Below are 27013 nucleotides of genomic sequence, written 5' to 3'. Positions count from 1 at the left end.
ACTAAAGAAATCTAATTTTTTAAAAAATTCTGATGAAAACCCATTTTAAAAAAAATTTATTTATTTATGGCTGTGTTGGGTCTTGGTTTCTGTGCGAGGGCTTTCTCTAGTTGCGGCGAGTGGGGGCCACTCTTCATCGCGGTGCGCGGGCCTCTCACTGTTGCGGCCTCTCGTGTGGAGCACAAGCTCCAGGCGCGCAGGCTCAGTAGTTGTGGCTCACAGGCCTAGTTTCTCCGCGGCATGTGGGATCTTCCCAGACCAGGGCTCGAACCCGTGTCCCCTGCATTGGTAGGCAGATTCTCAACCACTGTGCCACCAGGGAAGCCCTACAAATCTAATTTCTTTATGCTAGCACCAGCCATTTTAATTGAATAGAAATTATCTGTTCTTCAGTGTTTTTAAAGACTTCACTGAGGACACAAGACTAGTCTGAGCCCCTACCTTTATTTAAGGCATGTGTATTGTATTCTCCAGTTAGATGGAATATAAAAATTGTAACATTTAAGCATTATAGAAATGCATAATGTGGAAAATGAAAGCTCTCCTTAATCTCCTCCCCACCATCATAACCACGTCAGTGGTTTCTTGCACATTCCTCTATCCTCCTTCTCTCTGCATCTCTCTACATGTTAGTGTTTTATTTGGATAACATTATTATGTCAAGACTATTTTTATTTTAACTTGGCTGTGTGTATGTGTCTACACTATTGTATCCTGTATCCAGTTTATCAATTAACTAGTACTTTTTTGAGGAGTTCTTATATGTTTGCATTTTTTCCTTTTTTCTCTTTATTAGGCCAGTCTTACAGTTTATCTAATTAATTGCTCTGTTCCTATCTAACCCATTCTTGAGGTGGGTTTGGGAAGAGGCGGAAAAAAAACTCCCAAAGAGCAGTTCTTAAATTTGCTGTTTCTAGCATGTATTTTTTCTTTTGGTAATTTCAGTTTTTATTTTAATCTTTCTCCTAGTTTGTTCCTCTTGCCATATCGTTTTTACTCTACATCCAGTCTATAAAATGGAATGCTGTGCATTGCCCACTTGGAGAGCTAATTGATGTCATGGGTTAATTTATGAGGAGAAAATATACCTCCCTTTTAAGATTTCTTATTCTGATTTTTATATTTTTTATAATCTTGTCAGTGTTTAAATTTATGGTGCCATTTTTGGATTCTGATTACCTAAATCCTCCCATTCATCTCCTGTGCAGTCTGTGGTTTTTGTCCCTGCCATCGTAGGCCCCTCTCTCTCTCTGCCTCAAAATGTTACCTCCCCCAGAAAGCCAGCCCTGGTTAAATAGGTTGCAAGAGGTATTTTTTCCCAAAACAGTACCAGTTAATGTCTACGGAAGTGTGTGTTTAGTTCGTATAATTTCCTTTCAAAGGCATCTACAATTGCAGCTTATTAGAATACTTTTACTTTAGCGTAAGTTGCCCAGTCTAACCTTCACAGGGCCTTCTTTGAATGCCACCCATCTATGTCGCTGCAAGAAGGAGGCAGTTGGGGAATGTTGATAAAGACCGCATTGTTCTCATATTTATCTTTCTTCTGTGCGTGTCTGTGAAGGCAAACAGCTTTCAAGAGTTGGGTGTGGTGAAACTAAATGCACCTCTCGCAGTTGTTACAGAGTTTTGATGCTACCCTTTTGTCTTTATTATGATACTACCCTTGCTCCTAGCATTCCTTGTCATAGTGTCATTCCACAGACAAGTCCCTTCTTCTAGGACTGCATGCTACCCAGATGACTTTTTTGTGGTCATGATTTGGCAAATGCCAGACTTGTTCATCCTAACACAAGAACCTAGGGATCCTGCATTCAGCATGACCTGAAGTTTTCTCCTCAAAGCACAAAATCATAAAAATCCCATTTTGTTTTTAACAGAATTAAATCTTTTGAAGACTTAGATTATTTTTGATTGTGATTTTTTTTCTGCGGTTCGCGGGCCTCTCACTCTTGTGACCTCTCCCGTTGTGGAGCACAGGCTCCGGACGCGCAGGCTCAGCAGCCGTGGCTCACGGGCCCAGCCGCTCCGCGGCATGTGGGATCCTCCTGGACCGGGGCACGAACCCGTGTCCCCTGCATCGGCAGGCGGACTCTCAACCACTGCACCACCAGGGAAGCCCAACTGTGATTATTTTTGACTGTGGACTTAGCTGGAGAGGTATTTCTTATCCTGCTAACATGTATACAAAGGAAGTTTAATGAAAATGATTTCTATCCCATTGGAGTTAATCTAACACAAAGACTGTGTGTATGAACACTCACCATCCCAAATTCATTTTCATTACTTAAGTATGAGCTTTATAACAGTAGATTTTTAGGCTAGGTTAAAGAGTAGCTAATGAGTTCTGTGTAGTCCACGGAAATTTGCCGTGTCATTTCAGGCCACCTGGAAGTCTTTTTATAGCAGGAGATGTGAAAAGAACAGGAGAGGTATGGTTGGTTATTCATTAGTATGGCTCTTAGGTGGATGAAGTTGCTGAAGAGGGCAAAGTCATGTTCCAGCCAGAAATCTGGAGCCAGCTATTCACCTTAGTAGATGGTAGAAACATACAGGTTTTGTAAAGTGTTCTTGGTAAGCACCTAAGGGCTTCACGTAACTTGATGTCTTCATTGGAGAAGAAGCAGGTTTACTTAATTACTTTGAAGGTTAATGTGTTGGAGAAATGGAAATCTTTTAACAAACTGGTCACACTTTTTGTTTGGTGTCATATATGTACCTAGAGAGGGCCTTTTTTTTTTTTTTAGCTTGCAGGTCACTTATTTCTTATTTTATTGAGGTATAATGGACATATAAGATTATATAGTTTCAGGTGTACATCATAATGATTTTTTGTTTGTTTCCGGCCGCACTGCACGGCATGCAGGATCTTAGTTCCCCGACCAGGGATCGGACCCGTGCCCCCCTTCATTGGAAGTACGGAGTCTTAACCACTGGACTGCCAAGGAAGTCCCTAGAGAGGGCCTTTTGAATCTTTGGGATACTGAATGGGGAGCTGGGTTTTTATCAGACACTGAATTGTCAGTTTTGTCTGACTTTTCACAGGTTCACCGGAACAGCACAGTGCGCTCTGGCTGTGATGTGAACCCCTCCTGTGCACTGTGCGGCTCAGGCAGTGCCAGCACCACGCCTCCAGAAATCCACTATGAAGCCCCTCTGTTGGAACGCCTTTCCCAGTTGGATTCTTGTGTTCACCCGGTTCTAGCATTTCCAGATGGTAAGAAAGTCTACATAATACAAAGTCTAATACGTGAGACTTTAAGGGTTCAAAGTGAAAGAAAGTCGGCCAAGATTCTGGTACAACCCCCAGGTACTGTCAAGGTATTGCTGTCAACAAAGTCTTCTCTTAGAATTTTGCAAATAGATCTCCCAGACCGGAATGTGCCACTAAAACATTGCAGCTTGCTAAGAGAGAAATTCCCCTAACACTTCAAATGGTGAGGCTAGGACAGTTGCCTCCAGCCACAACGCTTGGAGCCTGGTCTGTTATACAGAGTCTGTCTTAAAAAATGTATTATCTATGTGTGCCATGATGTAAAACAGCATGGGCAGCGCTGCTAAGTTGATCTACCTGATAAGCCTCCATGTCTGCCTATTTTCCTTTTCCACCTCCCTTTTCATAATTGCTTTTCTCCCACTACATGAAAGTCATTCCTCTTACCCATATTGAGTCTTGCTGTGGGTCTTGCCCCGCAGAGTATAAACCTTGGGCAGTAGGGACACCAAAGGAACCATTTCAGAGTTCATGGCTCCTGAAGAAGAATCCTGTGGGAATTAAGTAAAAGAAAGTTTTGAATAAAAAATAATGAAGACAGAGGTACATTATTTTTTTGTATATCACTTGAGGCAAGATTCTCTGCCTTTTCTGTCACCTTAGAATAAATATTTAGAGAATTAATAACTTACACCTGAAACTAACATATTGCACGTCAACTGTACAGTATTTAAGTTTTAAAAAGAAAGAATTAACAACTGAAATTAGATTTTACTGTGACTGTAGTCTGATTGAATAAGTAGGTGTAAAAGATTTTTTTTAGTTAAGGTAAATATATATGTACATGCTGAGGTGTTGGTATAAATAAATATCTTTAATGCATGTAGTATTCTAGAAAATACAGCCTTTACAACTGAGTTTATGATTTTATTAAAAACTATATTTCGGAATTCCCTGGCGGTCCAGTGGTTAGGACTCCATGCTTTCACTGCTCAGGGCCCGGGTTCAATTCGTGGTTGGGGAACTGAGATCCTACAAGCCTCGCGGTGTGGCCAAAAAAATTTTTAAATTTAAAAAATAAAAAATTACATTTCAAATGGTGGGGGTACATGAGCAAAAATGTTGAAAACTGTTCTATAGACTACAGGAAGCCAGTGTTTTCATAATCTGGATTTGTTTCACTGATTTGCAAATAATCTCATGATCTGGCCCCTCTTGAATCACTGTGTTATTTTATCTATGTGTTATGGCTTATATGATGGCTGTTTATGACCTTATTTTCCATTAGTTAAATTTTAAGTTCTCTCGGGATAAGGGACCATGTTTTTCTTCCTGCTCTGTCCTTCATAGCACCTTACAGATAGTCTGTACAAGTTTTTGAAAGGAGGATAACTAAAATAGGAGTCTGGGGAATGTGAATTATATGGGATGTAAGATTTACTTATTGGCATGAGAAGAAAACCCAAGTTTTTTCTAGCATCAGTAGTATATTATCTTTTTCATAAAAGGGCAGATACTAAGTAATTTAGGCTTTATGGATCATACTGGCTAGGTTTAGTCTATGTTGTAACTAGGCAACTCTTCCCATATAGTACAAAAGCAGTCGTAGACCATGTATAAGCAAGTGGGTGTGGCTGTTTCAATAAAACTTTATTTATAAAAACAGTCATTACTGATAAACTATCCTGGAGAATCCCATCTTCTAATTGATCAAACATTAGATGACTGTAATCCCCTCATTCCTTATCTGTCCTTCAAATGACTGGATTCTTTCTTGGTCACCTAAATCTGTTGAGCTACTCCAAGCCCTACTATCATGACTCCCTTCAACTGTAAGAAAGGCATGGTATAATATTCTTGCTGCCACATGACTTCTAGTAAGAGTGGAAATATTTAGAGAACTTGAAACATATGGATAGCAAGCTAGGCAGGGGTTTAGGTCAGGAGTGGTGGAGCAGTAAATAAACTTTAGAACATGATGAGTAGAAAACACTACAACATCCTCCTCTGTACTTCAGATTCCAGAGTCATTGACATTTACCCTTTCTTGCCATTTGGATTATAACTTATATAATTTAAGATAATATTTATATAGTGTTTTATAGTTTACAAGCACTTTTCTTATACTTGTTTCATTTGCTTCTCTCAGTAATCTTATAAAGTTACTTCAGTTTTACAGATCAAGAAATAGGCTTAGAGAGGTTGTGGTTTATCTCAGGCTACATAGCTAATGTAGAAGGCTCCAGAATTCAAACCGAGGTCATCTGATACCTGTCCTTCTTTTCACTATAGTTCATGTTTCTCCCCAGCCAGGATATTAAGAGAAGTCAGGTTTCTACCTGTTTCCAGACTCTAGCTACAGACAGAGACACCAGGATGATTTGGGAACATTTCTTGAGTTACTCTCTCAGGATTACAATATTGAATTGTATGGTCTCATATTTGAATAAAGAAGGCTGAAGCCTGTAGTTATATATCTGATTCTGATAAGGTCTCTTCCATACTCATTGAATATCAGTTGATAAATATGTTGATCATTCCTTTGTCAGCAGTATTACCATGTATAGTTGTGAATTCTGTCTCCCATCCCCCGATCAGATATGCCTGAAACACCTGCCTGGCGTCTCCTGTTCCATCATTCAGCATCTCTACTAGGAGGTACCCATTCCCTATTAACACTTTCTGTTCTTCTGACTGCATCGTATCTATAAATCTGACTGCTGCCCTTACACTTCCCCACTCCATTCCATTCCAAGCAACTATAGGTAGCAAATGAGGGGGAAAGGAAGGAGGCCCCTTTCTATGGTCTCTGTGGTCTTCATTTTCCCGCCTGCCGTTTCTCTGTGTCTGTCTTGTCTCCCCCCCCACTTTTTCCCCCTCCTGCCTTTCCCCCTTCTCTCCCCTCTCTCTGACACACACACGTGTAGGTGTACACACACACACACACACACACACACACACACACACACCCCTCCTAACCATGACATTAGGGTTTGGACAAGCGAGTTGGTCATTAAACTCTTACTTATGAGACTGTACAGGGGAATAGTATATATACCAAGTAGAATGATTAACGTATCTGCCTATGGATAAATTAAGACTTTCTGTGGGTTGATTCGGGGACCTAATTAGTGTATCTAATATTGTGACTATCGGGATAATTTTGACTTGATCCAACCAACTGCCACATTCAGAATGCTATCTATTTGTAAACTGGAAGATTCCCAGGGCCACAAAGATGTGAATAGCGCCTCCTAAAGTATTGAGATGCCCCAAATATCTCTGTGTAGAATAGTGAGTAATGGTGAAGACTAGCAGCCAGCACCCCTGTGTGGGTCAGACGTGCTCCACACCTGACTTCTGCGCCACCCCTTTGCAGCCTCTTCTCTAGACTGTATTTAAAAGACGGCGGGACTTCCAACTTTTCATTTTTGTGTAGAGTTTTACTAATGTTTCCTAACCAGTTTGTGTACTTTGTGAGGATGGGAACCAACTGCAGCTCTTAATCTTAGAATTCTATCTTCCATCTTGCCACACCTCAGCCACTACCATTAATTTGAGGAACTACTGCCTGACTGGAAGGTGGAGACATTAGGGTGTGATAACCCTTTAGTACTCCAGAAAGAGGAGCTTGTTTCCTTATTACCTCACTTAATCAAGCCAGTTAATCCTTAGCTTGAAATGTAGAGGATGTATATAACCTTGGGGAAAAGAATGTTTAGATTTAGGTTTGTGCTTAGTAAGAGCACCACCTGCTGGCTGTGAAGATCAATGCTCTTTTGAGAGAGCTTGCCAAGACAATTAGCTGTATACATGAGGCCACTGCACCTTACCAGCAGGAGGAGGAAGTGAGCATTACAAAACACCACAAGAAAGTGTTCTTGAGAAAATGGTGGAAAGTAATGAATAAAGCAGGTTAATCTTGGAGTGTCAGACCCTGGTGGGCCTGAAGTTAAAGTTTTTTCATTTTGTTTGAGGAAATAGTAACCTAAGATGATGTTTCCTGTCATTGATCTGCACTTCAAGGATCTGCACCTTCCTGTTTGATAATATACTTTAATAGCCATTACCTCTGCAGGTATGCAGTGTGTGGAGTCCTCTAGCTGAATGGGTCTCTGCTGTGTTCTCTTGCATTTTTACAACTCTTTGCTTACTTTCAGGTCCTCTATATCCAATCTGTTTCAGAGTTGTAGCTCTGTAGATCCCAGGTGTTATTACTCAGAACAGGAACTCAGACCAGCAATTCCTAAGAGATCATTTTTGTTCACTGACTGGGGGGTTTAACTTGAGTTTCTCTTTACTCATATAAAAGCAGTTAAAACACAGCAAACTTCTAGCAGCCTGAGTCCCTTAAACAGTTTGTTATTATCCCTAACTGCTTACTCAATGGGCTTATAGGGGAAATTGCTCTTGGTTCTGCTTAGTACCTCAGCTCCAGAGCACAAGGCAGTAGTGGTCTACACTGTGCCAGCTTCCGCTTCAGAGCATTTAAATGAGGGGAGTGGAGTTTTAGTTGAAGACTCATTGATTTAACATGTTAGAGATCAGTAGTCATCTGGTCTAGCAATAACATATAAATGTCTTTTCTCTCGTGCTTAACTCGAATTGATTGACGTTGTCTGTATGGATTTAATTAACTAGTTAATTACTTGAGATGGGTCTAAGGTCTTGGGGTACAACAGAAAGAATGTTGCGAGTAGTCTGTGCCTGCAGCAGACAGAAGAGGAGAGAGCTAGAGCATGTGTGCTAGGATGTTACCAGCTCTGATCAAGTCTTGCTGCCTCATTTTACAGATGAAGAAGCTAAAACCCAGCTAAGTGATTTGTTCTTGTTTTCTCCTACTCAGTGATGGGACGAGGACCCGTGTCTAGGACTACTTATTTCCACCATAACCATATCCTATTTCTTTTTCTCCCTGGCTTAATTTTCAGGTTTGGGAGCACAGTGACTGTGGAAAATAAAAGGAAAAGACAATGAAACTACTATGCTTTTGTAGTCCCATTAAACAGCCTTTGCAGGCTTCCTTGGCAGTCCAGTAGTTAAGACTCCATACTCCCAATGCAGGGGGATCGATCCCTGCTCAGGGAAGATTCTGCATGCTGCGTGGCATGGCCAAAAAAAAAACAAAACACCAGCCTTTGCCAAGGGGGAATAACTCTCCTGCTGACCAAGGGGTATCCTGGGATATAGAGGAGGTGCTCTTCCACTTCTTGAGCCTTCTTTATACCTTCAAGCTCAGCCCAGCTTTCAGAATTCCTCTAGACGATGCTTTATTTCCTATATACTTTTCCCCAACCACTCTGAGTTAGAGCAAGGAATTTTTACCATTAATACCTCTAAACTTAATTCTTAGTTGGGAGATCTTTTTTTTTTTTTTTTTTTTTTTTTTTAACATTTGACCTTTGCGGGGTGGGAAAATCAAACCATTTTATTGAGGGCCTTGGGTGGGATCTAAGGGCTGGGAGTACAATGAGCTCTGATATCGTTGGCCTGGCTGAAAGCTGATATATTTATGTTAAGGTTTGGGATAGGTGAATTTGTTTTTAAGTGTAGAAAAGAAAGAATGATTATGGGAAAAAATTTCAGGAGATAGCACTGTTCCCAGAGATGTATCTTGTTCTTTGAAGTGTCATGAAATACATGGTCTATGCTATAGGAAGGAGTTTCTTTTTTACACTGCAGAACTCTTATGAAAAATATCCTGTACTCTCCAGTTCCTTGGGAATAATTTGAGAAATATCAGATTTCACGCCAGGATTAAACTGCTCCATTCTCTGGGCCAAAGAATAATTTCATGGTGTAGTGGCTAAGAGTATAGGTTTTAGGATTTTACAGACCTGAGTTTGAATGTTGCTTGTTACTCACTAAACTGTGTAACCTTGACAGTTAATTCACCTTTCTGGATCTGTTTTTTAGCTTTAAAGGGAGCATAGTAATGTTTACATCATGGAATTGTTACGAAGATTAAGTAATACACAGTGCCAGCCACAGTATAATGGGTTTAGTAAACGTTAATTTATTCCCCTCTTCTTTGCCCCCCATTCCTAGCTCAGATTAAGCACATCAGATCCCTGGGCACCAAAACCCCAATAATGTTTAGAAAATACACTAAATAAACCTCTAACAATTCTGAAAAAAAGAAGGCATGCCATTGGTGAATAGAGTTTGGAGTGATTTTTGAAAGATGGAAAACAAACAGGATAACTGTGAAGAAGTAAAACTAGAAAAAAGGGGAGCCCAAAGCACATGCTTTTGAGTAAACTCCTATGGGGTAGGAGCTGGTAGGGGAAGGTTCTTTGCCCACAGTGAAAAAGGACACAGAACGAAGGATGGGACCTGGGCATTTGCCTGGGTGATAAGTTTGGACTTGTTTTGGAATATAGCTAGGTTGGATTTTTCCCCTTTTCCATAAAGCGGTGGTGTTTCATTCTTTGCTACAGCAGCGGGTATGAACTCAGGGGCTGGGACCTTTTTTTTTTTTTTAATTTGTTTTATTTATGTTAGTTTTGGCCGCATTGGGTCTTCGTTGCTGTGCCTGGGCTTCCTCTAGTTGCAGCGAGCAGGGGCTGCTCTTTGTTGTGGTGCAAATGTTTCTAATTGTGGTGGCTTCTCTTGTTGCAGAGCACGGGCTCTAGACATGTGGGCTTCAGTAGTTGTGGCATGTGGGCTCAGTAGTTGTGGCGCACGGGCTTAGTTGCTCCATGGCATGTGAGATCTTCCCAGACCAGGGCTCGAATCCACGTCACTTGCATTGGCAGGCGGATTCTTAACCACTGTGCCACCAGGGAAGTCCCAGGGGCTTGGACTTTGACTATGTCCCAGGTAGTTAATGATTCCCAGGAGGAATTGGGAGCTAAAGAGAGATGTTCTGGTCTTCAGATTAAAAAGGACCATGGAAAGTTTTTCAGAACCCTGAAAAAAGACCCACACCTATATCCATGGTGGTGAAGTTTCAGAATGAGACTATAAAAAGGAAAAATGTAAGTTTCCGATTGCCACTAGAGGTTCTACCCAGAATAATAGGACAAGAAATAGAAATAAAAGGCATACAAATTAGAAAGTAAAACAGCTTTTTGTAAGTGACATACTTGTGTATGTAGAAAATTCTAAGGACAACACAACAACAAACAAAAACTTCGTAATGGATTTAGCAAGATCACAGGATACAGGTCACTATATTAAAAATTACTGTATTTCTACATACTAGCAGTAAACAATTATAAATTGAAATTTTTAAAAATGCTATCATGTATAATGTCATCAAAAATATCAAATTAACAAAATATGTATAAGAACTGTACAATGGGGACTTCCTTGGTGGTCTAGTGGTTAAGACTCCACACTCCCAATGCAGGGGCTCAGGTTTGATCCTTGGTCAGGGAACTGGATCCCGCGTGCTGCAACTAAGACCTGGCGCAGCTAGCTAAATAAGTTAATTAATTAATAATAAATAACTTTTTCTTTAAAGAACTGTACAATGAAAACTACCTAACACTGATGAGAGAAAATTAAAGAAATCCTAAATAAATGGAGAGGTGTACCACGTTCACTGATTGAAAGACTCAGTATTAGAGTTCTCCCCAAATTGACCTATAGAGTACCACAACAAGCTTTTTTCCCCCAATAAAAGTTTAAAGGAAGAAACAGAGCACCTACAAGTGAATGAGTCAGATTCCATCTTAATGGTGACACTGTAGTAATAGCTTTAAAGTCTGAGAGAAAACTGGTTTTAATCTAGAAATACTATTTCTAAAGAAATTACTCAAGGCCACATTCTTAGGAAAATAAAAGAGGAAACTAACAAAATGGAAAGATGCAAGAAACAGTGGTGAACCCCCAAAGAAGGTTAAAAAATTATAATTAAGTCTAAAAGATTAATTCACGATATTGAATATTAACTAATCCACTTAAAAACCTAGGTAATCCCCAGGTGGGAGGTGGTGAGGGTCTGGAGGAAGGAGGGGGGAGAATAGTATAGTTCTTATTTAGGGGAAGATGTAGTACCCAGTACAGTGTCTGATAAAATAATAGACGGTAAGTAGTTGTTGGATGAATATATCCTGATTAACTTTATGTTGATAGAAAGAAGTAGGTCGAAATATTTCGGTTTCTAGAAGAATAAGAACAGGATGTTTATCAACCTTTCAAACCAATAAAATTAACAGACTTGGTGGAACACAGGAACAAAGAAAAGTTCATCAATCTAACAAAAGGTGTTTTAGATTTTTTTTGTTTGGAACTTGCAAATAAAAGGCAACAGTGACTTGTCTGTGAATAAAAGAATGACCTTCAGTAAAGTTCCAATAAACAGATCTTCCACTTGACAGTGCTTGCCCTGCTTGGGTCATCCTGCCACTGGGTAAATAAAAGAAGGGTGCAGTGTGGGTCTCACTCACCGGTGACCTAGAGTTGCTGTGAACACGCCTCACTTTGTGAGAGAAGAGCCCAGAGCCCAGGTGTCTGGACTAAAACCGCAGTGTTTTGTGTTTCTTGCAGATGTTCCCACAAGCCTGCACTTCCAGAGCATGCTGAAATCTCAATGGCAGAACAAACCTTTTGACAAAATCAAACCTCCAAAAAAGTTTTCACTTAAGCACAGAGCACCCATGCCAGGCAGTCTCCCTGATCCAACTCGTAAAGACAGGCACAAGTTGGTCAACTCCTTCCTGACAACAGCCAGTAAGTTTCAGGGGTCCAGAGAGTCCTCCAATTACTTTCCTATTCCTTTTATGTTCTTAGGTTACTGGTATGGCCATGGCACTGTGTTGGGGTTGGGAGAAGCAGTTGACTGGTGTAAATTCAGCTCACAGTCTTCTTTTCCTACTTGCCTTAGATGCTCTCGGATGGACTGTGAAAGCTATTCCAGACACCATGTATCTTGGGGCTCAGTGAACAGCCAACTGTTCCATGGCATTGGGTCCATCTGTGGGCAGGCTGTCTTCTGTAGTCTGGTGTCACTTTTTTCTGGTTGAGCCCTGTGGGCTCCCTGGTCTGTTTTGGCCAGTGTGTTATTTGCCAGAAGCGTCAGTCCCAGAGGACTGTCCTGCTGCCCTGGGTGTCTATCACTGACCTAGAGAGAACTCGAGCTCGGAACTCAAATAAGAAAAGATTGAGAGGAGGTGTTTCACAGCTCTTTTTCTGTTCCCCTCTTCAGAGCTGTCCCATCACCAAACCCGGCCTGACAGGACCCACAGGCAGCACTTAGACGATGTGGGGGCCGTGCCTATGGTGGAGCGAGTGACAGCGCCCAAAGCAGAGCGCTCGCTCAACCCGCCGCCACCCGTGCATGACCCAAACCACAGCAAAATGAGATTGCGAGACCATTCATCCGAGAGAAGTGAAGGTAGGGCCAGGCCCGGCACCTCTGCCTTCGTTTGCACCTGCTCAGGGCTTTCTGGGGCAGCCTGGGCTTCTTATAATTGCCCTTAGCTTTGTCCTTCACTTTCTAGGAAGGCAGAGTAGAGGGCCCCTACTGCTTCTAAGTGTAGGTCACTTCTTACTCTGTAGCAACCTCTGCTCCATCCCTACCTCCCGTCAACCAGTTTGCTTCATCTTTTTATCCTTTAGGCTTAGAAAGCATTTTTGCCTTTACTGCATATTGCTGGCATTCCTGGCTTATGCTGGAAGTAGAGCAGGTTGAGGTAGCCACGTATTCTTCTTTTCTGTTGACTTCTGCAGTGTTGAAGCATCACACGGACCTGAGCAGTTCGAGCTACTTGGCGGCCACCCACCATTCACCACACAGTCCCTTGGTGCGACAGCTCTCCGCGTCATCAGACACCTCTGCACCCACCAGCTCTAGTCCACAGGTTACAGCCAGCACGTCTGTAAGTACCTGCGTGGAGTTGGACAGCCCCTCTGCAGTGACAGCTCGATCCAGTGGGTCTGGAGGACAGTGTAGAGAGAGGGTTGTAAGGGCCAGGGCAGTTATGGGGACTCGACTCATCTTGGCGTATTTGTCTTTTTCAAGTCAAAGTGGTGCTATTTGATCCTCCGTTACATTGTTTTCCTTGAGTTGTTTTTCACAGTAGACATGGATCTGAGCTGAGCCAGCCATAGAAAGCTTGATGCAGAGACAAACTCTTGGGTGATCTATGACTATTCAGGATGCGTGGGACTAAGTTTCACACAGAACTCAACAGTATCATGACTCTAACTCTGTTGGGCTAAGTAAACATGAGAGGAGGGATAAAAGAGAGATGCCTGTGGGCATTGGAGATGTTTGATTTCCTTGTTTTTACTCTCCTGGGGAGTGGAGCTGGAGTGCTGAGAATAAACACTGGGTGTGTTAGGGTGCTTGCAAGGGAAGCGGGACATAGAGCCCATGTTTTTTACGTGTACAGAGCAGAATTACAGATCCAGCAGGCCACGCTGGGAGTACTGACATGTAGTGTGCTCATAACGGCAGGCTCTTTGGCCCCTGATCCGCTTTTGTGGTACCACACTCCACCCCGAAAGCTGCTTGCACGGCCATTCCAGACATTAATATCATTCTAGTGTTTTAATTACTCAGTGTGTGCCTCCTTTAACACATATACCTGTAGCTGCTTTGTGCCCACTAAAAGGGTCCTTTATATAGTAATGATAATAATAATGGAAATAGTAAAAAATAAAACGACACAACTGTAATGTTTGTTGTGTCAGCGCTGAGTGCATTATGTGTGTTACCTCATTCAATCCTTTAATGAATGCCCTTTGAGGCGTAGGTGGTATAAAAGATTCCCATTTTGTTGGCAGGGAAACTGAGTCTTTCCAAGGTTAAGTAAGCTGCATAAAGTGAGGTGACTTGTGAGGGTGTAATTGTGATTCAAACCCAGGCAGTCTGACTGCAGAACCAGTTCTCTTACCATCACGCTGCACAAAGTGAGCCTAGGTTGCGGCATTACAGGGGTGACTTATACAGGTGCTTTGAAGCCCCTTCAGAGCTTATATCAAGAAACTTCGAAGCCCACAAAATGTGCTCACTGAGCTCCTGCGATCAGGTAGGAATTCTTCACATTGTTCTGTCTTTACTCTTAAAAATCAGAGTCTTGGGCTTCCCTGGTGGTGCAGTGGTTGAGAGTCCACCTGCCGATGCAGGGGACACGGGTTCGTGTCCCAGTACGGGAAGGTCCCACATGCCGCAGAGCAGCTAGGCTCATGAGCCATGGCTGCTGAGCCTGCGCATCTGGAGCCTGTGCTCCGCAACGGGAGAGGCCACAACAGTGAGAGACCTGTGTACCGCAAAAAAAAAAAAAAAAAAAATCAGAGTCTTTTCCAAATGACCTCTTTGTTCCTCCCCTCCCACACCCACAGATTTTGTCTGCATAGGTGTTGTAGTATCTATCACTAACTCAGTTGTCCATTAGTAGGGGACCTCAGAAAAACCAGACTATTTTAAAGAGGCTAATTCTAATAGAAGTCTTCTCTGAGACTTGGTGAGACTTCAGTATTTTTTCACCTGCCGCCCTCTTGTGCCTGGAGAATGTAAACTTAGGCCTGGATCACTTGAAATTTTTACTTATTGTCTAATGAGTACAAATTTTGTATATAGCACTGTGCTGACCCTTAAGGCTCTTGCTGCCTTTTTTCAGAGAGTCTGGATTTATATAATAGCAAGAAGAGTGATAGGCCAGGTAGGTAAAATAAGGTAGAGAAGCTACAAGAGACTGGAGAAATGGTGGGGGAGGAGAGGGATGGGGTGTATGTGGTAGTGCTCCCACAGAAAGCCACAAGAGCTGATAGACGCACCAGAATCACCTCCATGGCCTTTTTTCTTTTCTTTCTTGGAAGCCCTGGGTATTCTGATTTGGTAGTTAGAAGAGAGGGGGCCCTGAACCTGTTCCTTCTTTTTCTTTTTTAAGTATACTCCTCATCGTACATCTGATGTGCAGCCAGCTGTGGGAACCACTTTTCATTCCCATTACCTGCCCTCCACCTCGTTCCAAACAGGAGAAAGTAGTTAAGTTAGATCGAATGAGTGCCTTATGGAATTTGGAAATCTAAATGTAGGGTGGGAGCTGGAGCCTGCTGAACCCCACAACCCGCTCCTGTCCCTTTGCCTTGAAGGCACTAACAGCAGGCCCAAGGAGATTCACGGAAAGTACATTCCTGTTTCTGCCAGCAGTTTCACATTCATTCTTTTTTTTTTTTTTTTTTTTGCCGTACGCGGGCCTCTCACTGTTGTGGCCTCTCCCGTTGTGGAGCGCAGGCTCAGCGGCCATGGCTCACGGGCCCAGCCGCTCCGCGGCATGTGGGATCTTCCCGGACCGGGACACGAACCCGCGTCCCCTGCATCGGCAGGCGGACTCTTAACCACTGCGCCACCAGGGAAGCCCTCACATTCATTCTTGACCAAGATACAGGGAAAGCTATCTCTTGAGGCTTTCTTAAGGTGCACTTCTCGTAGTGGGGTGTGTAAGTTCAGCAGAGATGTGGCAGAAGCCTTCGGGGTGACGTCACTAATCCTCAGCAGGCAAGACTTGCAAAAGTCTCTTCAGCCATTTTGGTTACAACCAGTGACCCTAAATTTGTGAGGTCAGCGACAGCCTATTCTTACAGACAGAGGAGAAGACTGAGATGAAAAAGACATTGGAATAACCTGAAATCGTAGGTGACAGCAGCTAAAATCCTGGCCCAGGAAACATTGCCTTTCAGCATTTTCTGAGAAGGTCCTGAAATGATATGATGAATCAGTCATAGATCCCCCTCTGGGAGCAGAGAGTAGAGAGGTCAGCTGTAGGGAACAACCTCTTCCCCATCTTCCTTCACTCTGGGCTGGCCACACTTGGTGGTTTGGGTTTGAATGTAGCCTCTTAGTTGTCTGCAGCTGTATTGTCACCATGGCAGCATGTTTGTCATCCCACTGTTTCGCTCTGGGCTCTCACAGCTCAATCGCCGGTCTCTCTGTTTCAGGGCAGGGTGTTTGCTATCTGGGCACAGGCAGCTCGTGGACATGCCCCTCCATCTAAGAAGCCATGCCCTTTGGCTCCCTGCTTTATTCCTCCGTCGATCTCCCGCTTGCTGCAGATACCCGCCTCCTCCTCTGATATTGGATCCTTGTTAGTCTTCTTTCCCAAGGGTTTGATCTTAACTTCCTATAGGAGCGAATTTCCTTTCTCCAGGAGTGTGAGCTGTACAGCCAAGGCTTCCCTCCACTCATCTCTGTTGATATAGCTAGAACGCTCTCAGCTCTTTCCCTCAGAATAGTAGCCAGAAGGGGAAATCACATAAGGACTGAGCAGATGGTCGGTACAGATTTAGCTGAAGAGTTCAGATCTACGAGAAGGAGGTGCTTCCATGACAACCAAGGTTAGATGATCCATTGAGCTGGGCCTGTCCTTTGGGCGTCTTTTAGGGTAGGGGAATTCATCTTTTTAACCCGAAGAATCACCACCAGGCTGAAGCATTGCTTTTAGGATCCCACATGGGTCTGTGTCATGGACAGAGATAAAAGGGGAAGCAGAAAGGAAGATTTAGTTGGGGTTGTTAATAAGGCTGTGTGTAGAGGAGTAGAAACCGTGGCAATTGACTCAAGGCCCCAGGATACCCACCCCTGTAAGCTTCAACAGAAGTCTCTTTTCACGTGAGCCCATGAAGAAAGAGGGTGCAAGTGAGACTTGTGGACGGAAGATACTCCTCAGGACGGCTTAGTATCTCCCCTGCGCACGTTGCTGTTGGGGGACTGTCTCCTAGGCGCAAGCAGCGGCTGCCATCCCTGCCTGGGCCCCACCCAAAGGCCCGGATTCCTGGTCATTGGTGACCCTGTTTTAAATCTCAGACGTATAATTTGAGGTACGTAGAATTGTTCCTCCCTCTTAAACGTGCCTTTGTCTTACAGCAGCCAGTAAGGAGGAGAAGGGGAGAGAGCTCCTTCGATATTAACAACATTGTCATCCCAATGTCAGTCGCTGCAACCACCCGTGTAGAGAAGCTACAGTACAAGGAGATCCTTACTCCCAGGTAGGAGGCCCTGGGTGATGGGCTCTTCTTGCTGGTCTTCCTGTCATTGCCCTTTTCCCTCTCCTCTGGTCACTGAGCTTTGGGGCCTAGCCTTGGCTGTTGTCTTCTCTTTAAGAGAAGGTCTACCTGATCAGAGTGAAATTATTTCTTTACATAATTTTCTTCCATTATATGAGCACCACCCAGACCACAGGCCACAAACTGGCTATAGACATGTTTTGTTTGATGCATACAAATATGTTTTAAAATATTGAATTTGTTGTTAGCATCAGAGCGGGATTTCACATATGGATGTTTATTTCCAGCTTCTGTTGACAGATCAGAAGACTGGGCAGCCCTGTGTGTGCACTCCCGTGTGGCAGCAGCCAGCTGCTGCTGGGCCCTGCTGGGCCCCTCTAAACAGCTTCTTTTGCTTGGGTTTGTCCATCTACCAGCTCTAGTCCCACCCTCAGCCTGCTTCCCCTCTTTCTGTCCCTTGTGCGCATTTGAGTGTGGGACCTCTTAGAGAGGCCTCAGGGCTAAGCAGGCCCAGCAGAGAGCAGTGTCACTTGCAGGTGGAGAGCTCTCGTTCCTGCACGGATGTACTTATCCTGCCCAGACTGCCTGCCGCCTCACAATTGTTCCTTCCTGGTTTTGCAGCTGGCGGGAGGTTGATCTTCGGTCTCTGAAGGGGAGTCCTGACGAGGAGAATGAGGAGGTAATGGCATGGGCGTTCGCTCTTAGAAGAGCACATGCACTCGTGGGTGCACACACTGCAGACGCCTCAGGACCTGTGGGTGTCAAGTGCAAGCTCATTGTATTCCTGTCCTGACCAGGAAGAGCCTAGTGTGGGGTGGGGCTGCTTCTAGAGTGGGTCTACGCACTGAAACTTGACCTCTTGGAGGAAAGGGGGGATCGATGAAGATGCTCTTTTGCAGATAGAGGACCTGTCTGACGCAGCCTTCGCCGCCCTGCATGCCAAATGTGAGGAGATGGAGAGGGCTCGGTGGCTGTGGACCACGAGTGTGCCACCTCAGCGGCGGGGCAGCAGGTGACGGAGCAGGCACAGGCCTCCAGGGCCTGTGCAGGGAGGGTCAACGGGGAGTTGGGACCCTAGCTGTGTCCATGGAGTTGCCACTTAGTTGTTCTTCATATCCATTCCCTGTCGATGGCTGAGAATGCAGACGTTCTGTGGTGTTTGTTGGGACTAATGAGGGTATAAGCAGTCAAATGCTGGACCTTGCTGAGTGGTGACTGTCCAGTTCTGACAAACTCCGGTGATCTCCCGGGGTCCAGGAGTAGGCTGTCTATGGCATTTGGAGGCTGGTTGGGGGTTGTAGTGATTGGATTAGGGGAGCTTTGGAGGCCTCACCACAAGTTAACCTTCCTTTGAACAGTGGAGTTTGATTTTTGTGGTCTTGCTTTACTTGGAAGAACTGTCCTACCCTCTCTCCCTTTCGTGTTACAGTGAGAAGCCCTCAGGATTCTCAAGTAGAAATATTTAGGGCTCTTGTTTTTGCTTTTTTCTTTGCCTGCAGTTTTCAAAGTCTGGGCTAATTCCCCTTCCCCTGTGAATCCACTGGGCACTGAGCCAGGGATACCCCCAGCGTTGTTCGGCCGTGGCCTTTTCTTGGGATGACAGGCGTACACAGCTCTTAGATGCCGTGTTGTGTGCCTGCCCGTGTGCACAGCAGTGGAAGAAAGTGAGGGGTCTGTGGTTCCTAGGAGAGAACTGCTGGTGTCAGTCTGCCTCAGCTCCTCTGGTCGGGAAGCTTTTTTCATGCCTCCTCCCCAACCCAAAAAACAGACACATAAGAAATTCCCTATTACCCAGGCACTCAGATTTGTGCTTCTTGGTATACAGGTCTTACAGGTCATCAGACGGCCGGACGACGCCGCAGCTGGGCAGTGCCAACCCCTCCACCCCTCAACCCGCCTCCCCTGATGTCAGCAGTAGCCACTCTTTGTCCGAGTTCTCCCATGGGCAGTCCCCCAGGAGCCCCATTAGCCCAGAACTGCACTCGGCCCCCCTCACTCCCGTGGCGCGGGACACTCTCCGACACCTGGCCAGTGAAGACACCCGTTGTTCCACACCAGAGCTGGGGCTCGACGAGCAGGTGAGGAACGCTTCCTTTCTGTGGGATTAGCGGGGTGGCGGATGGGATTGTTGGGGGACAGCACCTGCTCAAGATTTATCTTCATTTTATGGATCCCCCCCCTCCCCCCCAATTTGAAGGGGACAGGGGACTGAACTTGAAGTTGACTTTCTGAAGGTACCATGGAACTGGCTATCATTAAAAAGTTGCCCACTCTGATAATTTTCTCTGGGCCAGCCCAGGAACTCTAGAGAGACTGGTCATGGTCTCCAGTCCACATGTCTGGGGAAGGAGGCGGGCTGGGACTGGGTCCTCACCAAGACATCTTATCTGCCCGCAGTCTGTCCAGCCATGGGAGCGGCGAAGCTTCCCCCTGGCGTACAGTCCCCAGGCAGAGAGTGAGGACCAACCGGATGCACAGGAACGGGCGTCCCGCTGCACTCGGCGCACCTCAGGCAGCAAGACTGGCCGGGAGACAGAGGTGGCACCCACCTCGCCTCCCATCCTTCCCCTCAAGAGTCGGCATCTGGCGGCAACAGTCACAGCTCAGCGTCCAACTCACAGATGAGTGGGATATGAGAATCTAAACAGACTCACTATTGGCATTAAAGCTTCAGAAAACTCTGCGTTTGATATTCAAACATCATATGCCGAAAATTTTCACAGTTTTTAGTGAATTTAAGGAATTTAGATTCTACTTTGATAATTTCTTTCTTGTTTTGATTTTTGTTTTGTTTATGTTTTGGTTTCCATGTTTTATCGTCACACACCTGAGCACTTCCTCCAGTTGGCAAACAGTTCAGGATAAGACCCTGCTGGCCTGGTCCTGGCACATCCTCTGCACTGTTGAATCACTGGACTTAGCAATGTTGGATGATCACCCCTCTCTCGCGCCCCTGTGGGCAGGGTGGGACAGCCAGGTGGGCAGAGGGAAAGGAACCTCCAGCTCAGCATTGCCCCCTGAGGTTAGGGTGGGAGAGAGCAGTGTGCTCTGGGCTCGTACCCCGTCCCTTCTGTTGCTTAGCTCAGCTCCGGCCCTCCCGGCTGGGTCCCCTTGGTCGTCTGTGCTGGAGCACCTCCACCAGAACCTCTTGGCCTGAACTCCAGCTGTTCTCACCCAGCTCTCAGCTGACAGAATGGCTTCCCCTTGTCACCCAGGTCTTGGAGACCTGTTCTGGGTTTCCTCTGCATTCGGTCATCCCTGTTCTGACTCCTTAACTGAGGTAAGCTGGCTGCGGCTGTTCAGGTCCCCGTCCTGCCCCTTCGTGTCCTCTCACCTGCTCTCGCACACCATTCGCACACCCACGCACACAGTCTTTCCACTTGGAACGTTTCCCCCCCCTAACCTGGTCTGTGGAGGTAGGGTTAGGACTACTTAACCTCTCTTCCCACTCCCCTGCAGACTCTAGGGGGTCTTGGAAATGAGCAGCCATCTCTCCTGTATAATTCTGTTTTCACTGAGTCATTTGGTCATATTTCCCCACCCCCGTCCAGTTCCCTGTCAGTGTCTGTCAGGTCCTTCCTCTTTCGAGCTCCCTTGCCTGTGGAACACTGTCTGGTCCTAGCTGTGGTTCCCATCACTCCCCATCACCCCCCCGGGTTAACCTTGTGCCTGTCTCATCTATGATCACATCACCAAAAAGGGGGGCAATAAGGACTTTTTTTTTTTTTTTTTTTTTTTGCCATTTTGTAATCGTATAAAAATAGTAGACAAACTGCTTAATGGTTGGGGTTTTTTCACAATTTTCAACATTAGTGATTTTTTTTTTGATTCTGTTTGCAAGTTAAAGGGTTTGTCATTGTTTCTTTAAAAACAATAATGCACCATATCCCTATGCATAAAGTGCTTCTTCTATTTATAAGGTTGAAAATTCTGAATAACCCTTTTAGCATTGTAAAAAAAAAAAGAAAAAAGAAAAAAGAACAAAAAAAACCTTGTATTTTGTAAATATTTTCTTTTCCTGCTTTGAGCTGTGTATTGGCAGCGGAACATGTAGCTGTCTTTGTTCTATAGAAATGCTTTTCTTCAGAGAAGCTGATCTTTGTTAATGTCTTGATTCTGTTCGCAAAGCACAGACTAGTGCTTAAAAAAAAAGGAAGGAAAAATTGAAAAAAATAATAAAAAAAGTTACAGAATGTTGTATGCCAGGCCCTTCTTGTTACAGGACATGGTACTGGTGGTGGCTGAGGAGCCTCCCTGAGAAGCAGTTGTTCTCTGGGTCCTCCGACTGGCTGTGAACCTTGGGAAGTCCCCACTGTCTTCTGGGCACCGGGCAGGGTCCTCTGATGGTCACCAGAGAGAGTGGTTCTCACCGGGGCGGGGGTGAGAGACGCCAGGAGGAAGGGCGTCTTCGTAAATCGTCTTTTTGTTGTTGTTGTTGGATGTAAGTAACTGATCCACTGCTCTTAATGTTCCTTCTTCTAGTGAGGCCGGCCAGCATTGTGACATTTTTTTATCTATTCTGAATTGCTCTTTAATGGATATTTCACTTTCCATCATCCTCCTTTTCTGGGGTTGAGGTCACTGCAGACATGTATATACTTTGCATGGAACCTGAGCTGGTTCTCAGCAGCTTTCTTCTGAGAAGGCTATGCTTGGTTTTCTTTGTACAAGATGAATAAGTGGGCAGGCCTGCGACTCTCTTTACTTCCTTTTTTCCTTTTTTTTTTTTTTTTTTCATAGCAGTCAAGTTGACACAGCCAATGCAGCTGCCTCTCCTGACTATGAAACCTACGAGTTCTGAGGTAGCATTTCTCTTTGGCTGCCCTGTTGCTGCTTCTATAGTTGCAGTTAAGACCTGCTCTACTTAAGCTTTTGCCTGCAGTGGCTAAAGCACATCAGGAAAAGCTGAGAAAAGTAGTATTTTGAAGCTGTATGAAAAATCAAAGGCCTGAGTGTTACGACCTTGACCTAATTATTAAGGAACAATAATATGATGGGTTCTGTTCTGTTTTCCTTTGTAGCATTGCCAAGGGCTACCTGGTATCCCTATCTTGATCTAGTAAACACTCTCCAATCTATAATAAGGCTCAAAGGAGAGAGGAAAGCAGCTCTGTAATCCTGGAAGGCATCTAGCCGTTCATTCAGCTGACTGGCCTAGTGTCCTGCCTCAGCCCCAGGCCCCTAGGCTAATTTCCAGGGGTAGAAAGGGTTCCTAGAGCCACCCCAGTGTTCTCAGCTTTGAATACAGTGGGCTGGGTCTTAGAAACTGAGTGCAGCCTTGTGAGCTCACCCACAAGGGTATTGCCCTTTGAGTTGGACCAGGATGGTTTGCCAGCACCAGAACGAGAGAATCACCTGAAAATGAACAAGTCTGAGAGCTCTTTCACCTTCAGGGCCCCAGACCCAGCTGGTAAATCCTGATGTCCAGGTTTTAACAATATTGTCATTTCCTGAGCTAAGTTCTCTAAGGCTGGGAAAGGACCTGCAAATCATACATCATTTTCTGGTCCTTTGAATCCATACATGGAGACCTTATTTAATCAGAGTAATAACTTTATTTTCCAAATTCACTTTTACAGCAACAGTGTAAATCATTTGTTAAAACACACAATACACCATATGGACATTCACAGACAGGAAGCTAAGCTAAGGTGGTTTCATGTCCCTCCCCCCACCCTCAAAATTAACAAAGGAGTCATGGGACTTGCAAGTGCCAGAAATTGTCCTGCGCAACACTGCAAATTCACGGGGCTAAGTCCGTTAGGAGGTGAGACTCTGGGTCAGCGCCCAGGGTAACCCTTTTCAAAGCTGAAGAGAAACCAGAAGTCTCTTGAAGCCACAGATCTGTAGACAGGACAAGCTGATGACCTCCACCTCTGCCCTCATCCCTGCCTCTTTGCTTTCCTTGGAGGACAGAGATTTAAGGGTGACGAGATCTTAGCAGCTACTAGAAGTACAGGCTGTGTGTCCGGAGCTGGTGGGAAAGGTGACGTGGAGGTGCCAGCAGCTTAAAGGAAAGGATGCCAGCGTGTTCGGGAGGCATGACTGCGGGCTTGGGAACCCCGCAGAAGGGCAGCGGGTCACAGCAATCATATCTCCGGATTCCTCCACAAGCCTCACTGCCTGCACCTGGCCGGGAAGGAGATGGGAACTAGCTGGCAGCCTGTGGCACCTGTCGGTGAGAAGGTGAAATCCCAAGGGACCTCTAGCACACGTGGTTGAAATCAGGAAGAAAAGTATTACCAGGCCTTGGACTCCTGCTCTCCAAGACCCCTTTTTGCCCAGTGGTAACTCTCCTACAGGTTCCTCTCCCCCCACGGCCCCACCAGGAGCACAACAGGATACGGTCTCACCACTGAAGTCAGTTGAAATGGAGCTTTTGATAAAGTGAATGCAGAGCTTGAAGCAACCAGGCGGGTAGTGTATCCCATCTAGCCCCACCCGAGGGACACCGGACCTGGAAGAAATGGCGGTGGGGGAGTGCCCAGCCCTGGGGGCTGTGTCCTCTTTTACGGTTCCAAGCCAGCGTTGCGCTCTGCAGGCTCCCTGCCAGCACTGACCTGATGACCCTAAACCACGATCTTTAGGCTGCCCCCAACAGCCCATGCAACACGAGGTGCCCGCTGAGTAAGGCCCTCGGAATAAGGAACTGGAGGGCAGGGTGCAGAAACTGCAGGGAGAGGTTCAAGAAATGCAGCCAGAATTGGTGGCAGTAATGAGGGGCTGCATCTCTTAACAGCCACCAGATCTTCACACCAAGTTTCCTCTTTCTTCCTCAGAACCCTTCCAAGACCAGCTGGGACCCAGCGGACAAAGGAGAGCCGCACTGCGGGAAGTTTGGGGCCCAGGTGATCCTCTGGCCGCAGATGAAGCGTCTGGCCCTGGACTCCAACCACCCAGCCCCGTACGGTTGCCTTGAACTGTACCCAAATCAGAAGTGGCAGAACCAAGCTGAGGTTGCTGATTTTCTTCAAACAGCAGATTTCTACAAAGGCTGCTTCCCTTTCCCCATGGCAGGAGATGGGTTTCATGCAAGGTCAGCAGGGGCTCTGGCCAAGGATTTGGAAATGGTTGTCTCCTGACCTGTCACCCTTGTCAGGCGGCTCAGGCCCCTGGGGCCAGTCCAGGGCAGGCAGTGCATCCCAACCCCTGCTGTGGCCATCAGGCCCCGGGTGGGGAGGCCTGGGCCAGCCTTCCTGCGGGAGAGCTTGGAGCGGGACCCCGGGCTGGAGGGTGGGTTGCAGACCTTTCCCCAGCCGGCACTCGTGACGCAGGGAGTTAGTTGTACGACCCTCTCTCAAGGCTGCTGTGGGGCTTCTCCAGGGCCATCTTCACCACAAGACACACTGCCCCCCTGCCTGACAGAAGGGAGCCCCGGGGGTGGGGAGGGGGTACCATAGCTTCTGTCCTGCTCCTGTGCTTCAGGCCTTCTTTGCAGCTGAGGGTTCTCAGATGGCAGCATCTGGTCTCCGCTGGGTCCCAGATGTTGATGAAAGTCTTTCAAAAATTGGGAGGCCCCACAGAAGAGAGTCACACTGGCCTTCTGGATCCAAGTCCCAGCTGGGGGGTGAGAGACATCTAGGACTCCCGTGGGGGGTAGGTTAGAAATCTCTTTACAAGCATTTCAAGATACATGCGTCCTTTTTTTTTTTTTTTTTTTTTTTTTCTTTTCACTATCATAGTCACTCTGGTGAATCCAAGCATAAACAGACAAATCCGACTACAACGCGACAGGGTGCAGATGGGGAGGGAGGGGCGACATCTATGTATATGTTCAGCTGCTCCAGGAGGACAAGACAGCATTGCTTCCAGCTGAGACCGGGGGAAGAACCATTTCCGAGGGGGCATGTTTCCCTTTTTGGGGTGAGGGCTGATTATATGCTCTTGGGGTTGAGCAGCGGCTGGGCTCTCTTGAGAGGCTGGCAGTCACAAGCTGGGGCAGACGTAAGGAATGGAGGGAGCGTGGTCCTGCCCTGGGGGCCTTGCCTGCCCGTCCCCGTGCCATCTCTGGCATCCAGGACGGCCAACCTGCTGCCAGCTCGGCACAGGAAGGGAACCAGGCCTTCTGGGAGAAAAGGCTCTCCAAGTAAACAAGGCATAAACGTCCAGGGTCACTGCGAACCCCACCCTGGCTCCCATCTGGGATGGGGGCAGGGGCAGGGAGCCGAGTAAGGTCATCAGGTTCATTGTGAGGGACATGCCAGCTGGATGAGTACAACTTAGACTGAGAGACTGAGGTCCCCCCGCCGTGTCCGGACTTTCCCCTCCTTGACTTTCCCCCTTGGTTTAGAGGAGGTGCCTCCCCATCTAAACAATGTCCGTTACTGAGAAAGGGGGGTGGGGTGAGGCTGGGAACTCGGGACAGCGTGACGTAATGCGGGGTACAGGCAGTGACTGGGCTCCGCACGGCAGACACAGGCATGGTGGGGCAGACAGGTGGCTGCGGTGGCCGTGGGAGGGATGAGAGGTTCAGGAGCCACCTCCCAGGTCCCCGTACACTCCAGAGATGCCAGAGGCCCAGGCTTGGGAACAGGCGGATGTCCCCCAAGAGGCACAAGTCCTTACAAAGAACCGGTTAGCCCTAAAGTCCCAGGTCAGTGAGGTGCCAAAATCGTGGCTGCAGTTCCAACCTTCAGAACTCAATAAAACAGGGTTTCCGCGGGGCAGAGGGAAGCCCCTCAGCTCAGGACCCCCACCCTGCGGGGAGGGAGAAAGAGGCCAGCGCTCGGTCTTCTCCGAGGAAGTAATCCACAGGATGCCACTCCCGCAACCTTCCTTCTCCTCCCGCCCCCGGCCCTTCGTGGTGTAAGCCCTCCTCCCTCCAGAGGGTGGCACGCCGACCCGCAGCAGACCCCGGACCACCAAGAACCGGAGGCCACTTGGTCCGAGTTTGCTGTGGGCGGCAGAGGCTGTGCCCTGCCTGCTGCACCTCCGGGCCGTCCTCAGCATCTCCTCCCTGAGCTTCTCCTCCGGCATCCTCACGCCCCACACCCCCCCTCTCACCTCGCCCTACCCCCGCCCAGCCCCCACCCCCACCCCCGCACCCCGTCCTGCTCCAAAGGTGGCCCTACACCTGTGGTTCCACCAGCGCACCAAGTGTCGAATCCCTTGTTGCCGCTGCTGCCTCTGTGACACCCCCAGAACGGGGCGCCCCCCCCCCCCGCAGGCCCTTGAGAGTCCCCAGAAGCAGCTTTCAGAGCCTCTCCTCCTCCCTCTTGCACTCAGAGGGGGGAAAAAAAAAGAATCGAAAGTAACTGCCCAAGGAAATTCTGGGTAGGGCCATCTTTTTAAAGGTTTTTAAAGTATTTTATTATGATTGGCCCGCCCGTCAATTTGGAAAGATGAACTTGGCTCTCGTTCCCGTGACCGATTTGGAAGTCCCGAGCCAGAGGTGAGCGACAAGCAGGTTACTTGATTAACCGATTACCCGATCTGTGAGGAGCAGCTGGGGGAGGGCAGAGGGCGAAGGGCCAGATCATTATTCTTTTTTTTTCCACACTCTCTCACTCTCGTCTCTCCACGATTACTGACCGCCCGGGGGCCTGATCACAAACCCTGCTTGGCCAGGGAGGCGGACACCTCGTCGGCGAGCGTGGCCAGCTGCGGTGAGTCCACCATGTCGATGCTGCCAGTGGAGGAGACGTTGCTGAGGTGCCGTGGGGACGTTTCCCCCGACACCACGGGCGACTTGTACACAATCTCCGCCCCGTGGTCGGTCTTGGCTTTGGCGTTCTCGCGGAAGGTCAGCTTGTGGGTTTCAATCTGCAAGAGAGGAGAGGGCAGGGTGAGGCGGAGAGGCCCCGCCAACTGCTGGCCTTGGGTGGGAGGGAGGCGTGGTGG

The 27013-nt window shown here is 46.8% G+C and overlaps 2 protein-coding genes across 7 annotated transcripts in view; one reads left to right on the top strand and one right to left on the bottom strand.

Moving 5' to 3' along the window:
* KANSL1 (KAT8 regulatory NSL complex subunit 1) overlaps positions 1-24844 on the top strand; it is a 171742-nt gene extending 146898 nt beyond the window's left edge. For 2 of the 3 annotated variants that reach the window (XM_089901371.1, XM_022589041.3), the window contains 9 exons: positions 3046-3217; positions 11711-11893; positions 12369-12557; positions 12893-13041; positions 17034-17155; positions 17795-17852; positions 18073-18185; positions 18999-19251; positions 19571-24844. In XM_089901371.1, coding sequence (XP_089757497.1) covers positions 3046-3217; positions 11711-11893; positions 12369-12557; positions 12893-13041; positions 17034-17155; positions 17795-17852; positions 18073-18185; positions 18999-19251; positions 19571-19798 — 1467 coding nt within the window. In that variant the 3' untranslated portion in view covers positions 19799-24844. The remainder of the gene's footprint in view (positions 1-3045; positions 3218-11710; positions 11894-12368; positions 12558-12892; positions 13042-17033; positions 17156-17794; positions 17853-18072; positions 18186-18998; positions 19252-19570) is intronic. The other variant, XM_089901373.1, reaches the window with a different exon arrangement.
* Positions 24845-26204: 1360 nt separating this feature from the next.
* Positions 26205-27013, bottom strand: part of MAPT (microtubule associated protein tau) — a 103262-nt gene continuing 102453 nt past the window's right edge. Inside the window, exon 14 of one of the 4 annotated variants that reach the window (XM_089901379.1) lies at positions 26205-26935. In XM_089901379.1, the coding sequence (XP_089757505.1) occupies positions 26720-26935 (216 nt within the window). In that variant the 3' untranslated portion in view covers positions 26205-26719. The remainder of the gene's footprint in view (positions 26936-27013) is intronic. The other 3 variants (XM_022589050.3, XM_022589052.3, XM_022589053.3) reach the window with 3 other exon arrangements.

The sequence above is a fragment of the Delphinapterus leucas genome, chromosome 19 (genome assembly GCF_059928025.1).
Source record: "Delphinapterus leucas isolate spDelLeu-1000000601 "Yukka" chromosome 19, BTC_Dleu_Yukka2, whole genome shotgun sequence".
Lineage (NCBI taxonomy): Eukaryota > Metazoa > Chordata > Mammalia > Artiodactyla > Monodontidae > Delphinapterus > Delphinapterus leucas.
The sequence above is the reverse complement of the archived record's forward strand: the minus strand, read 5'-3'. Positions and strand labels throughout refer to the sequence as shown.